Source organism: Falco rusticolus, chromosome 7 (assembly GCF_015220075.1).
Source record: "Falco rusticolus isolate bFalRus1 chromosome 7, bFalRus1.pri, whole genome shotgun sequence".
In the NCBI taxonomy this organism is placed as follows: domain Eukaryota; kingdom Metazoa; phylum Chordata; class Aves; order Falconiformes; family Falconidae; genus Falco; species Falco rusticolus.
This window is the reverse complement of record NC_051193.1, coordinates 71,313,549-71,329,424: the sequence shown is the minus strand read 5'-3', so window position 1 is coordinate 71,329,424 and position 15,876 is coordinate 71,313,549. Positions and strand designations below refer to the sequence as shown.

Below are 15,876 nucleotides of genomic sequence, written 5' to 3'. Positions count from 1 at the left end.
GAAACTCATTCTTTTTAGGCTCTCTGAGAACAAGCAGACCATGGTCATAGGTCAGTGTCTCCTCATATCACCTCTGATACACTTATTTTCTTGTCATGTAATGGTTTGTGAAAGGCTTTGTTGCAGGCATTAAATGGCTAGCCACATTTAACAGTGCTCTTTGAAAGAACTATAAAGAAACACAACAAAGAACCAAAAATAATGACACAATAAGCCAAGCTGATACTTGGAGCTCAGGATTTTACACAATTGAGCAAAAAAACACTTGCATTCAGAGAAGTGGGCAGACTGATTACAGTACAGCTCTAGAAGGTAATCGGTAAGCACTGTATCCCTGTGTAGAAGGATCTTTAATAAAGAGATTTGAAATGGATTTTATGTAAGAACTTTCCTAGTAAGAGGGGAAAAAAACAGACTAAGGCTGAGGTACCATTTGTAATCTGAAGCAGCAATATGTACAGAGTTCTTTTCATATATCTACTTGATAGCTAGGTGATTTCAGCTTAGTAAGAGGGCTGATATATTTTTCTATTACTGCCATTTTTCAGTATTGTATAAATCACATCTTTATAGTCTTGCTTAGGGCTCCACTGTAAGAATAATACTTTTATATAACATGCCCAAACCTGTTAGTAATGTAACACCACCAAATGAGCAGGGGGGAAAGGGGAATTATGGAAGCAAAGGTCAATCACAAGTAGTTTTCTAGCTTATTTTTAATACTTACGGTGAGAAAGGAGAATATAGTAAAGTCATCAATAGTAAAAATGAGTCGCAAGAGACAAATCTCTCAATGGCTTTGTTATTTTGCTCTCCCATCAATAGGGAAGCTTACAGTGACCTGAAGCAGAGATGCAGAACAGAACTAGGCCCACCAAGTTCTGAAGGCTTGCCAGTGGCATAGTGTACTACACTGTTCTGCAAATACATTTAAACTTTCTTGGTGCTTCACAGTGGAACTACCGCACTGTCTCTTCATGCATGCGTGAGGTGTGACTGTAAGCAAAAATCTTGGAGAAACAATGAACCCTAGACTAAAAAGGACAGACCTCTTGAACGGTGTGCAATATCTATGAAGGGAATAGCTTTGAAAGTTAGGTTTATTCTTAAGAGTCGTTACCTGGAAGGTGGAAAGAAGTTTACTGTTTTAATGAGCATTTCTCAGTGTCTGTCTTTATACTTTGCCTTTCAGTTCAGACTGTGAAAAGAGCTCGTTAAATCTGTGTTCCCCTTGCCAACTTTTTGTTCTGTTGTCAGGAAGGCTTAAGACATGCAGATATACCAGGGACATCGTTTGGCTGTATAGTCTCTGTCCTCCCTATTATTACCAAATGATGCATCATCAGTGTTCAGCCATGCATTTTAATGCACAACATTATCCTTATTATGAAGTATTTCAGATCTATAGCATAGATAATGAAAAGACATTGAAGTTGGTAGAAAAGTATTTCCTTATTTTTAGATTTCAAACGCTCTCAAATCTTGCTGTTGCTTGCATTAATTTGTGCAGCAGTCCTGTTGTAAGTGTGCATTTTTAATAGTCTGTGGTCACCAAATCTGCTTTAAGCATGAGGAGTATAATAGATTATTTAGAAACATCAAAGTATCTTCCTTTCCACCTGCAAGACCCAGAAGTCATACACGTGAAGCGAGGCAATAATATATCACATCCAACTATAACTAATTTCAGAAACTATTAATAAATCTATTGTTAGCATCTCCTAAACAGGCATTCAAGAATATGCTGACCACTTGGCTACACTTGATTCCATTCCCCTTCTTGATACCTCTCCTCTTTCCTGATAAAAAAAGACTGCCTTCTGCCCAGGGGGGAGCCATGGCTTATCTTTATTTCACACAACCGCAACACCAAGCCATTCTTTTGCTTTTAAACATACCTGTACACCTTGCACCTAGCCCTAAAATGCCACATGAAATGCTGAAATCTGCACAGAAGAAAAATCCCTGTCACACATGAGCTTTTGGCATTCCAGATTCTTCTGCTTGAGTACCACGGGCTCCTCTCAGGACAGGGCAGGTAGAGAGACCTGTGGACCTCTGAACTGTCCTTCCTACAGCTATGAATCACAGCCTCCAGCTGCAGCTGAATCACAAGATTGTCTATGTTGTTCTTGTTATACCATTAGAATTTATGGATGTTTTAAAATGAATAGGGACAAGTAATTTAAAAGGAGTCAGTTCCTGAGTTAGGCTGTTACTGGTCCAGGATGTAGGGGACTAAAGTGGTGCTCCTTGCTCTGCTACAAATCTTTTCTGTGGCACCCAATACCTGATTCAGATTCCAACGTCTGGTAGTATTTAGGCAATGACTGCTGTGGGTATGTAACTTTCCTTGGTTTAGTCAACTTTATGCCTTCAGAAACCTGAACTTCTTTTTCAAAGAGAATTTCATCAGTTCTCTGTTGGAGTTGGAGCGTTCTCCCAATGCAGCAAGTACCTCCCTAACTTCCAGGGATGTTGTAAGGGTGAAGTTAGGAAAGAGACAATCAAATGCTTCCATACTGACAGCTATATAAGCCTACGAAATACACAGATTCAAGGTAGTTACCACAATACACAAGTCCCTCAGCAAGATGAAGTATGAGGAAAGGTTATGCTTACGCTTCTGCAAAGTTGTGGCTTATTTGTTTGTTGAGTGTTCTTGGGATGCTTGATAAGGCCAGTGGCCTATTTATTTTCTCTAGGTAAGGGAGAATTATTTGCAGTCATTACTAATCAGCAGCTTCATTTTCTGGAGTACCTTCCTTTCTACCAGGACCCTTTAGCACATGAGGCAACAACTGTGTTGTGACTACCTACTTTGTATAATAATACATTGTAACATAATGTTACAATGAATTATTGCTGTTTATTGTTTTCCTGTCTTCTATCACATAGTACTTGCATTTCTTTTATGCTGCATTATCCTTTTTAACAGCAGGCAAGGTGAAGGCTGTTCAAATGTCACACAGGGCAAGTACGTGAAGTAGGGAACTAGGGATGAAAAAAGCATGAAGGTAAATGGGTGACAAGACGGGGCAATTCTGCTTCATGGTGCCAGTCACCTGCACTCCAGTGGTTAGTGTGGAAAGGTGAAATAGAACCTCGCAGCAGTCTAATTTTGTATCAGTTATCTCTGTATTAATGCTTCAGACCAGCTAAATGCTTTACAATGATCATTAATTATCTCAGTATGTTAAAATACATCTAACGGAAAGCTCTTGTCATTGCAGGGGTGAGAGCTGGAATCTCAGTTGTTGACTAGACTCTGTCTTTGAGCCAGTGTCTGGTCACCAGCATAGGCAAAAAGTGCTGAAATCTCATCGCCTGAAGTCAGCGCACGTGACAGGGAGATGCCATTAGTTAGGCTGTACCTGAGGAGTGTGCTTTCTAGTTTACACAGCAAAAGTTATGCCCAAATATCACTCTCACACACTCACCCCTAAAAAAATGATAGTTTTTATGAAACTTTATTTCTTTTTCTTTATTTAGGAATGTACTGTGACCAAAGCTGAAGGTAAAATATATTTTCACTGGTTTCAACACCTTGTAGAAAATTGCTTTAGTCATTTAAGATGTTTGAGAATCCTCAGCCTTCACTGAAAGTTCTGAGTAGGTAAATCTCCTAGAGTAGTCTGTTTTTCAGGAAGGCTGGGAAGGGAATTTCTGCATTGTAAAGACATCACTTTTCATTTACAGACAGTAGAGTTTAACTATGGAAACATCTACACTAGCCTTTTTGTTTCAATAAAGACATGCTTTTAAGGTGAATCTCACCACAGCAGGCTTGGAGTGTGTTAACTGGATTAAATCCTTTTGAATGAAACTGAATTGAAAAAAATTATTCCAGGTGCACAGTTGTTGCAGTCATTAATGGGCATTCAGTCTAAAGTATTAAAGCTTGTTCAAAGCAATTACCCTCTGAAATACGTATAATAAGGACCTAGTGTCCTCAGCACCAACTCTTTTGCTGAACAAAGTCATACCCTGTAAGTGGCACTATCTGCTGGTGGGTATGGAGCCTGTGTTGTTAATTTTTTGTTGGGGAATATGTTTGGTAGCTGCTGAAATAGTTTCAGGAACAAAGGACTCTCTGTGCCTAGCATAAAGTAAACAACTTATTATTTCCCATTCTTTTTTCTTTTCCCCTAGATTTGTCTATCATTCAGAATATTCTGATTTTTCAACTGGAACGGTCTTTGAATGTTCTACAGATATCACAAACATAACAACCTAATGTTTAGAAGGTTGCACATATTTTATTTTTAGGGGCTTAGGAACTTCCTGAGAAATCATGTTATGTTCATTGAAATTTTGAATTTTAAATGTAGAAAGTTGCTTTATGTTGAACTTCACTGGAATTACTCATTTTACCTTGAGGCAAAAGATAGTTTACTCTTTAACCTTTTATCATTTAGGTGATACTCTTTTATTGGGAATTGAGCTACAATTTACATGCTAAACTCAACACAAACAGGATATGAACTTCTTGCTACTCACCATCTGACTAGAACATAAATATGGATTTCTACTGTGCAATTAACCTAATTCTACTAATAATATTGATAAGATTATTTGATGTAAATTCAGTTGTATAGTGTGTTGAGGACAGGATTTATGTTTTGGTTATTACAGTTAGAATTCTATGTATAATACATAGGGTAATATCTCACACACAATAGTAGGTGTGCTTATATATGTGCATGTCTGTAGAAATTAGTGTGGTCTGTGAAACCTTCCCTGGCTTCCACTACTGAGAAGTGTAGTGTCTTCTGAGAAGGTTCACACACTTGAAGTGAAGAATGCGTCTATGTGCAGAAGAAACTGTAAATTCTGTGATGACAATCTGTGCCAGGAAAGGGTTGCCGGATACATCCTCTGAGAAGTGATCCAGAAAATGATGTAAGGTACAGCTGTGTTCCAAGAAGCAAAGGAAAGGTGTCTTTCTAGTTGTCAGCCCATGAAGGGTGAGTGAGTTACTCTGGTGTCTTTCAAGGCTTCCTATTTAACTGAAAAATGAAAACTAGTCTTAGGGTACCACTCTACCTCTGCTCTCCAAGGAGGTTCTGCAGATTAGAAAAGACAGTATGAAACAAAGAAAAAAATGCTTTCCCTCCACTGTGCACTGAGAGAAGGCATTTCTAGCCTTTAAGCTAGCACATTTTTCCTTCTATGGTTCCTGACTAAACAGGGTCCGCTGTACTGAAGAATGATTTAGAAGACACACATGGCTGCCAAGGGCATATTTTTTTAAAAAGAAACTATGATGTTTCTCAGTCAAGGGGTAGAAATAAGGGGGGGGGGGAAAAGCAGTCTTTCTTCAGGATTCAAGCACTTGTAGAGTTGTAGGTGTGTTCTCTATGTAATGTATTAATTCAATATTCACCTGTGGAATAGTACTACCTCAGAGAAAACTGAACTCTCATCACCCTCATTTGCTTAATGTTGTTTTATCTCCCAGTTCTAGGAACCATTACGTCAGACCACCCTTCTCTTTGTTTTGCTTTACCTGGCTTCACTTACTGCATCAAACAATTTGTTAGTAGGAACACCTTTCTATCCACACGTGCAATCGTGTGCAATGACATTTTTAAAGTAATACATGGACAGAAAACCTTTCATGCCCAGGACTACCTCCAGATTCTCTTTTTATCTTTGCCACCAAACAGTCTACCTTCACGTGAAGCAGCAGTGGGTGCAGCAGTGGATAAAGTTCCGTCCTGCAGGCTGGAGGCAGGTTGCACGGGCTGAGGATAAGGTCAGAAGAGGGCTAGAAACGCGCCAGGCCCTCCTAGTAACTCTGCTCTCTGCTGGGATCGGTGCAGCGACGGCATGGCCCAGAGAACCCACTCCTCACCTTGGCCGAACACCGCTGCCTTGTTTCACCATGGCTGGGTCAGTTCATCTCCCTTTATGACATTCCCATCAGGCGTATGAGGGAAATTTGAGGTGGTGTGTTGCAATTTGTTAAGCATTTTCACATCAGACTTTAGGAATTGCTTTTTACAGCAGTGTGGCCGGCAGGGTTTCTCGGCAAAGGCCGCCCCTAGCCCTGGCTTCATTGGAACTTCTGGGCTCCCAATCTCTTGGAGTGTTGCTGAAATTTAGGACAGAGGAAACTGCCTCTGGTTGTGCCAGGGTTGGTTTAGGTTGGATATGAGGAACAATCTCCTCACGGAACGGGTGGTCAGGCACTGACAGGCTGCCCAGGGTGGCATCGCCATCCCTGGAGGTGTTCAGACACCGCGCAGCTGTGGCACTTGGGGACACGGGTTGGGGTGGGCTGGGCACTGCTGGGGAGACGGTTGGGCTCGATGGTCTCAAAGGGCTTTGCCAACCTCGGTGACGGCACGGAAGCCCCGCGCAGCTGCGGCGGCTGCCCGCCCCGGCACGGCGAGCCCTCTGCAGGGCGACCCCTCTGCGGTGAGGTCTCGCCGCCCGCCAAGATGGCGGCCCTGACCCCCGCTTCCTCTTCCGGCCGGGTTGCCATGGCGCTGCCCCCCCGGCCCACCCTCCGCCCTCCCGCCGCTGTGTGTTTACATCGCGCAGGACGAGCCGGAGCCCCAGCGCCCGGGGACTCGGGGACGCAGCCGGCCGCCTGCCCGCCCTCCATCCCCGCCGGGCGGCGCTCCGGGAGACGCGGCATGAAGGTGATGCTGGCGGCTGGCACTGCGCGGGCGGGGGGGTCCCCACGGCGGGGCTCGGCTGGGCCTGGCGGCTCCTGGGTGGGGGGCGAGGGGTCGGGACTGGGCCCGCGGCGGGAGGTGGCGGCCGCTCGCTCTCGTAGCCGACGTACAACTTCCAGAAGCTTCTGACTTCGTGGGGGATATGGTGCCGCTTCAGGGAACCGTCTTCCCTGAGGGATTCCCTCCCTTTGCGACTCCATCACGAGCCGGGCCGCTTGCCGCGGTGGGGGAGGCTGCCCGCGCCCCCCGGGCCGGTGCCCGCGGGGAAGGGGCCCTGCTCCCCCAGGGCTGGCCCTGCTGGCGGCCGGGGTGCTGTGCGGGTGGGCTGCTGCCCCCACAGGGAGCGCCGGGGAGACCCTCGCCTCGCCCCCCCCCCCCCCCCCGTTCCCTCTGGGAAATAATTAGGATAGAAACGGGCCAAAGCGTTGGCGCTTCGGCGCGGAGGCTGGCTGGGCTATAAAAGTGCTAATATACTAGCTCTGGGTTGAGAGGTTGTTGTCTCTTGGGTTGTGTTGGTTGCGAGTCAGTGGTGCCATGGTTTTGTTTTTCTTCCTGTTATGTTCTATCTCTTTAATTTGCAGGTGTATGGCTTTTGAAACGGGTCCCTCTTGTTAATCAATCTAAAAGATGAGGTACACTTGACATTCCCTGTCTCCTGAATTTGTATAGCACTTAAAAAAAAAAAAAATTATTGATCAGCTAGATGGTAAGCTGTTTGAGGCAGAAACAGCGTGTGTAGCTATGGTCTGTACCTGTCCTGATGGAGACATTTGGCTCAGGCCTTCCTCCGAGCCTCTGAGTGGAGTAAGTAAGTATGTGTTAGAAGTTCCCCAGCTTGTGCAAGTGTCGGGTTCTGGGCAGTGCACATGTGTTGGTCGCTTGGGTTAGTGATCATCTCTGCTCAGGGGGCTTTCAGCCATCAGTGGCTGCACAGCTGACAGATGAAAGAAAAGGGACGGTTTCTAAGTACATTAAATAAATACATTTCAAAAGAATGACTCCTCCTATGCAGTGTTATTTTTTTTGTTCTGCATTTGTTCCAAGCGTTGTAGTAAAGAGTAATTTTTTTTCTTTTTGGGTGCATGTTAGTTCAAATAGTGTGGGACAACAAAAAACACAAATGAGGCAGTTTTTGGTAAACATTGCCATGGCTCTGGGTGAGTTGTTGACTTATACTGCAAAACAAAAACTTCAGAGTGCTGGTTGAACAGTACATGCAGCTTGAGGCCAAAACTGAGAAGATTTCCTTCAGCATCTGTTTTATTGCATACAGAGTAAACAACTGATTATTCTTGTTAAGCCCATTACTTCTGCTGAACCTCTTTTGCCCTACTAGAGTTGGGAAAGCTCGTGGCTCTTTTAGATGGGCTCACTTAAAATACAGTGAAATGTGAGTGGAGTCATGTTCTGATTGCAAAAAAAATGTGTGTTTGGGGGGTGAGTGTTTTTTAGTGGTGTTTTGTTTTTTGTTTTTTTTTTTTTTTTTATCCAATCATTAGATATAAGCACTCTGCAGAGCTTTTCATTATAAAAAGGTTCATGGTGCTCTCTCTGCCAGGGTACTTTCTTTCAGTGTACATTTCTTTGCATATGTGCCACCTTTTGCTGTAGCAGTTGCCTCGGTTTTTGCTGTATAAGATCATTGCACATGCATGATTAAAAGTCTTAAAACGAGGGGCAGGGATAATTACACTTTTAATTGACAAATGGAATGCATCAAAATGTGCACAGGCTTTTTTACTCCTTAAAAGGGTGAGGAAGGGAGAAGCTAGCGGGAGGGAAGGGTGTTGGTGTGGGAGCTGGGTCTGAATCCCTTTTATGGACCTGCTCACAAATCGTTCAGTGTGACTTTAAAACAAATCAAGGTTTAAGTTGTTGATGATTGCAGGGAATACATCAGAACCAAGCTTTTTGAAAAGTTGTCTTGCCTGTTTCTCCCTTAATTGTTGTTATGTCTTGGGAAATTTGAGTTTGGGTATTTTTAGCAGTATTAGTTTTGACCCTTTCTCATTGATGCTGGCTAGCAGGTTGCTGAGAAGGCAGCGCTGTCCAAGTAAACCAAATTAATGCTAGCATGTGTAAAGCTGGTCTGCCTGCTTGCGGGAGGGAAGAAGCAGGTGAAGAGAAGTGGTGCCATCGGGGACTTCTGCTGTGGATGTGATCCCTTCAGGATCCGTCACGAACGTGATTGTTGCTGAGGCAACTAAAGCTTGATGTATTTTATTTTTAAGTCAGTCTATTAAAAAGATAAAGTAGTGTGGCAAAGTCATGCTTTAAAGCTTGGGGTGTTGAAGCTGGATGGGCTTCAAGATAGTCTCGACATGTACTTTGCTTCTGTTCCCATCTCTTTGAAGCAACGAGCAGTGGCAGTCCTGAAAGGCAGCATCTCTGGGCCCTTTCAGGCTATGCAAGGTATAAAACTGGTTAAAGCCCCTATTTCCTGCACTATAGCACAGGAGTGAGAGGCAATCAGCTTGAAAGTAGACTGTTCCCGTATGTTGGAATAACTCAGCGATATGTTTTGAATATACCAAGAGCATTTGCTTTCCTTCAGGGGCAAATCCATCTTGATAGCAAGGAGATACAACTTTTCAGGCTGCATTAGGAGCCTGGGTAATAGGTCTGTCAGATGGAGAGGGCAGTTTCATTCATTAGGGGAGAGGAGAACTGTAGGGAGATGATCAAAGCGCCTCCCATCCATCACGTTGTCAGCAACCAATTACTGTCCCACAATACAGTGTGTTTCCAGTATTATTCTGTTGTGACAAAACACTGGATTTCTCAGGTCACGAGCAGCACTGGAGAATGTGCTTGCGAAATTGTTAACAAAACCTCTTCTCTTCAGCCAGTGAGGGAATGGGGGCATTGAGATAGTCCCCCATGGCTACATGGTACGGCTGCTGCTGCAGTGAATGCTTCTAACACTGCTCCTGGCACTGTGCTAACTTAAATCCAAAGTCAGAGGAATGAAGAGCATTTCAGTGTGTCAGGTTGTATTGAAGTTCTTGTTTGGGAAAGTAAGCTCAAGATGTGATTTCAATTAAGTTGCTGCTCCCCTTTTTATTGAAGCGATTCTCCAAAGTAGAAAGAGAGCTTGTGATACTTCGGCATGTGCTCACATTTAAGTTATGTATTTTGGGATAATACAGGTGTCATAAATGTGACATTTTCCTTTGAGAAACTTACAGCTGTATTTACGAGAACGAATGTGAACTTATTGTCTATAGTTCTGTTTTTCTGACTGCCTGTGATACTTGGTGTTGGCAGATGAGTCCTAGAGATCAGGTGAAGGCAAGGTATTTTGAAGATGAGGCATCAAAAGTTATGGAAAGCGTACATAAATAATTCTCTTGCTTGTATTTATAAACAGCTCTTTTCCTGAAGGATGCCATGGATTGTCCTGTCAAAACTTGATGTATATGTAACTTGGTTTTTTTAATGTGGCTGATCCTGTTCAGCAGGGCTCTTGACAGTTGAAATGAAAAGTACTTGGAGAAGGAACAGCTTATAAAACCGAGAAGAGACAAAAAGTATTACTTTGTGGAGTATGTAGTAATCTTTTTTTTTTTTTTTTTTTTTCCATGGTATGTAGCCCTAAATTTGTTACAGGAAGCAGGAGGAGAATGAATGTAAGTGATCGAGTAAAAGGGAACACAGGCTGTATATTCTGCAGGTAATTCTAGCTTGAATAGTTGATGACAATTGGTCACATCTGGTTTTCTTTATTGGTAAACTACCTTGCAGACTTTCTGGTGTTTATCTTTTCTCAGTGTTTCAGCTGAGTCTCAGAGAGATGGGAAGAGGTTACATGCCTTCAAAATCCTGGGAAAGGTACATGCTTACATTGGTGAGGCCAGTAGTAGAGTTCTCAGGCAGTTTCTTCAAAAGAAATAATGTTGCTGGTTGAACTTACTGGAAGTCACAGAAGTGGTTTCTGCTTGTGTTAGCAAATGTTACAATCTTAGCACTTCTGCAGAGTTGCCTAAGGCCTAGTGCAATTCTTGGGTTCCTTTCTATCTAAAAAAGCATTTTGAATGGAGCAGTTACCAAAAACTATTGCTGCCAGAATGAATTTTTACTTTTTAACTTGGGTTACTTGTGTTCGTAATGATGAAGTGCTTTCTCTATCTGATAGCTGTTTAGTTTTGCCGAGTGAAGTTACTCCGGTTGGAATCTTGTATACAGCAAGTTGTGATCCATGTTACGCTTCTCACCGTTAGTGTGGGAAAATAGATCTCTGAAGCCTGAAATAACAGGGGCATTATTGCTGGCAGTGCTTCTGGCTGTCAAGTTTAAGGCATGCGGGCTAGGTGTGGAACTGGAGAGCTTGGTAGTATGAGAAGATGTAGTGTTCATTCTGTAAAGTAAATACTTTATCTGAAATGTTTCTCCTTCAAAACACAACCACTAAATGCACAGAACAACAAGCAGCACTGATCTAAAAAGACCTCTGGAGTTCATAACTCATTTGTATGGAAGGATATACTTAACTACCAACCCATCAACAAAATCAATTTAAAATTGTGTGTTAAATATATCATATTACAATCTTCCAGCTAATTCAGAAATGTTTGATGTTTTGCAGAAAATGCATTCTTAATGAAATAAGGAAACAGAAATAAGTTCTGGATTGAGTAAAATATTTTATATTTTACCTCAATTTCTAGTGTTTAAAATTACTTTTGGTGCTTTTGGAGCAACTGTTTGACTTCAAATAAATTTGCAGCTTCCCCCCCAATTTTAAAAATTGAGATTAAGATTTTGGCAAGACAGCTTTGTGTTTCAAACTGTTCCAGTGATGCCTCTTGTGACTGTCTTTTATGGGGGAGTGCTCATGCTTTTCAAGCTGGGTACACGCTGATGTACTTTGCATTCAAGTTTTGTTGTAGAAATTACTATGTTCTAGCTGTAAGAGCCCTTGAAAAAACTAGTTAGATTTCCACTCATTAAAGCTGAAACAGTAGTTGTGGACTCTTAAGGAAATAAATGCATGGAAGTTGGGTAATTTGAGTAGGCCATGTTACGGAATACTGCTTAATGTATCACATCCTTCCATCAGTTGGTGGTTTGTTGGTTTGGTTTGGTTCTTTTTGTTTGGGTTTTTTTCTTTTTCTTTTTGAAATTGTGGCCCTACTGAAGATAATGGAAAGAGACTTTCTAAATCTCTAGCATAGTTAAGATGATCTTAATGACCTCTTGTTATATAGGCCTATATTATTAAGTAAAGGACTTCTCATTTTTATTTCGGATGAATGTCTCATGCTGTCTGCAGCTTTCTAGACTGGTACTTCCACATCTTATAAGGAAAGTGGAGAATATTCTTTCTGCGGAGTGCGTTATTATTTCTTTTAAGTCTGAGTTAAAATGGCATTAATCATTAAATCAGCCTGTCAAGGACCAGGCTGGAGAAAAGTAAATCTATACTACGTTTGCTAATTGTAGTTACGTAGAATGTGCAATAGAACTGCAGGCCATTAAGTCTTATTATTGCTTGGGTTTAGTCCACCAGCTCAGCTGTCTGAATGAATTTTTTTTTCCCCCTGAAGTTTTTGTTGACAGGCAGTGAATGACTGCCAGGATGTAGGAAGACTTCTTCCCACTGAAACTACCTAAATCAGTGAATGGTCAGTTATCAGTATGAGTTAATTTGTATTTTTTTAGATATCATTATTGATATAATTGTTTAATTGTTTTCAGAATGGTTTGCTGTGATGCAGGGTCATGTTTTCGTCCTGCATCATTCTGTATTGCGTTCCTCTGGAGAGTTCAGTGTCTGCTGGGTGTTTCTGTAACGACTGTTTTTCCCCATGTAATAGGCTGCTCCAACTTTAACAATTGCTAATGCTTCAGTTATGCTGTGCAATGACACTTTACCTTTGTGAAACTTCTTTTTTCCAAACAAATGCAATTCAGCATGGTCAGTTTTTTTTTAATGTAAACAGTATTCTGTGCAAGGCATACCCTTCCTTGTGGAGGTAGTAGTTTAAACTAGCATTGACAGCAAATTATGCAGCCTCTTTTGGGGTAGCTTTTCAGTCTATGCACTGCTGCATGGTGTCCTTTTGATAATTATACTGGTTAACCTGCTTGAAGTGAGGAGCATTCTATTTGGGCCAGGTCAGTAAATGATCAAATGAAGCGTAGTTTGTTTGGTTTGATTTTTGAAAAACACTTTCTTTCTGAGCTAACATTGAATAATATTGAATAACAGGTAAAATTCAGATGGAAAATAAATGGTCGATCAAGACAAAATTCAATACAATAATTAATTCAAAATCCAGAACTGTCTGACCTACTGCTGAGTAGACTGTATTGGCTTTTTTGCTGTATAAATGCTGTTATCTGCCCCATATAAAATGTGAGTGTAAAAAGTGTAAACCAAATTGTTTACTAGCTTGGTGAATGGAGAAGAGATTGTGGTGTCACTAGTGCTGTTGAAAAGTTATTTATGCCAAGTAAACGCTAATTAGGGTTACTCACAGTACAAAGTTGTTTTATTGCTGTAGAAAGAGGATTTGACTGTTCTGCTGAGAACAATAGAACTCAATCTTGGTTTGGGATTTGCAACATTAAAACTTGCTCTCGTTGCTTCTCTCCTCCAGTCCTGTTGTCAAGACAAAAAAAGTGTTGTTAAAAATCGTAGCCTCCCTAATGTGTTTGTCCAAATGCAGAGATGAGTAAATAATCTAAGCAACTTTTCTAGTTCTTACAGTGTACTTTGAACAAAGTGCTATAATTTTTTACACTACTGTCATCCTCAGCATTTCTATTTCTGTACTTTACTTTAGTGTTCCAGGGAATTTATAACTGCAACTCAAATTCCCCTTGGGCTGAAACCTGGCACCGAAGCTCTCATTATGAGCTAACCTTGTTTTGCAAAATTAAAAGCAAAACATCCATCAAGAGGCTTGCTTAAAACTACAGGAAAGTGGGGGGGGAAAAAAATGTTTATGGTTGCAGATCAATTTTCTTCCCTCTGCAGGAAAAATCCAGCCAACTTTGGAAACCCCTGAGGTGTGGGTGTGCAATCAATAGCAATGGCAGATTCACTGGAATGTGCCTATTACATTTAGAAAATTTTAAATGAAAATCTTATTTTTTTTTAATTTCCCAATATGCTGAAAATTCATTGCTGAAGAACAAGCTGCAGCTGCAACAGATAACTATCTAACAAAGGTACAGTGATAGTCCTAAACTTGTTTCCACTGTCTGCGTGGGGTTATCTGAGCAGTAGTGGGTAAGAAGATGGTTATGTGCTTCAGCTGAAGTTAAAGTACCTGTAGCCCTCAGCTCCCTAGGAAAGGGAGTTGTCATGTTGATCTACTTACTCAGCGTATGCTTGTTAAAATTAAAAACAAACAAACAAAACAAAACCAAAAACCCCACAACCCCTTGTTCTCTGTAGGAGTTGAGGCTTTATGGAGTTGTGTAGAAGCAGAAAGGAGGTTCTGAGGAATGGAATAATTTGTTTAAACATGAAGTATCAAAGATAAGTTCTGAGAAACTTCATAACAGTTATTGGATAGAGATCCCAAATGAACACTGTCATTAGTGATGGCATTGTAGGAAGTCCTGATGAAGGTCAGCTTCATTGTTACTGCATCTGGCAAGCTCTTTGGCATCTGCATACGTTCAGCCCAGTCCTAATATGTTACCATCTCTCACCTGTGTGGAGGAATTTAATCTGGGATGAGAAGAGCTGGGGTTTTTGTGGTTTTAGGAGGGAGCAAGATATGGAAATGTGCAGGAAACTGGTTTTTAGTCTTGTGGGTGTGCAATAAGCATTCTTTAAACATAATGCAAAAATAGTCAATGCTTTTACTAAGATGCTTTAAAAATAGTTTCCCAAAGCACTTAGACTGGCCTGTTCTTGGGGATTACTTCACTTGTTTCTTCCCACAGAGTCTTGTAATTCTTTAGGGGTGCATCTAGCCTTTGTAGTTACCAGTTAAGATGTTTTTAAAAAAAGGTGTTGGACCTGTGCTGGGAAAGCTTATGAGTGGAATCACAGATGTGGAGGGGTGAAGCCTGTGCTGCTGATAATTTTCCTGTGCTAAATTGCTTTATTGGAATTGTGCCTACATAGAATACCAGGTCTGAAAGTCAGTGTTAGGCAGAACAGAGGACATGTGATTTAGGGTGGCAGTTGAAGGCTGGTGTAGAATGAAGTAGGTCTGACCTTGTGGGCTCTTAAGGAGAGGCTTTACGAGGAATGAGGCAGTTTTGAACAGTGAAAGAAGTGAGAGTCTAGGCTCAAGTCCAGAATGGGACTGAATGTGAAGATGAATGTCAGGAAAAACTAGAGTAAAGTGCTGAGGAGCAAGAATGGAAATACGAAGATCTAGGTCAGGAAATAAATACTATTTTCACTTGAAAATGCACAGGGAAAGTAGTAGCTAAAGCTGTGGATTTTAAAATAATTTCTGAAGTGTAGTCTCAGAACTGAGATGCTGAAGTCATGACTGAGTTTTATATTCCTCCAGCTTCAGTTCTGTAAGGCAAATGATTACTAATAAAATTCAGTATATGGAGAGGAGTATTCATGTTTTGGGTTTTCTTTTGGTTTTGCCTGCATGGGGGATTTTTTAAGAATGCTGTGTTTCTGGGGGTTGAGTAGGAAAGGGAAGAAGGAACAGAACTGTAAGATACATGCCTCTCCTTGTTTGAGAACAGCAGTAAAGTGTCTACTAGTAGTCATAAACTGAAGAAAACTTGGAAGTTATTTGGCTCCAACTCATTCAGTTTCAGTAATAATTTTTCACAGCACTGATTTTTTTTTTTTTTTTTTTTTAATCTTGATCCCCACCCCGTCACCCTTTTTGGCCTTTGTTTTGGGGTTTTATTTTTTGCTATTCATTAGCTAATCCTGGCTCAGTGAACAGACTCTACTTTGGTTTAAGATTATATACCGTATATTAATGTAATGCTAAGTAGAAGAGTAGAGTCTAAGAGGCAGTCTAAAAGCAGTAGTGGTGCAGGGTAGGGTTTTTTTGATTGTTTCAAGATGGTCTGTAGGGACTTTTTGGAAAGCTTAGTTATTTCCAGTGTTGCCTTAACCTGTTGGGGCATCTGCAGTGACAGACTCATGTCACTGTTGACTTAGGAGCACAATGGGCCTGCTGTTGGGGCTGCTGCTGAACTATGTGGGTTTTTTGAGTACTTAATACTCTGCTGAGGCTGAGATAGTATA

General features: G+C 41.5%; 1 protein-coding gene across 4 annotated transcripts in view; it reads left to right on the top strand.

Annotated features, from left to right (window-relative positions):
- The first annotated feature begins 6,467 nt into the window (after nucleotides 1–6,467).
- LOC119150726 (transmembrane protein 263-like) overlaps nucleotides 6,468–15,876 on the top strand; it is a 204,919-nt gene continuing 195,510 nt past the window's right edge. The window contains exon 1 of one of the 4 annotated variants that reach the window (XM_037393435.1): nucleotides 6,468–6,650. In XM_037393435.1, the coding sequence (XP_037249332.1) occupies nucleotides 6,489–6,650 (162 nt within the window). In that variant the 5' untranslated portion in view covers nucleotides 6,468–6,488. Of the gene's footprint in view, nucleotides 6,651–6,717; nucleotides 7,319–9,601; nucleotides 9,677–15,876 lie in introns of those variants that run through there. The other 3 variants (XM_037393438.1, XM_037393437.1, XM_037393436.1) reach the window with 3 other exon arrangements.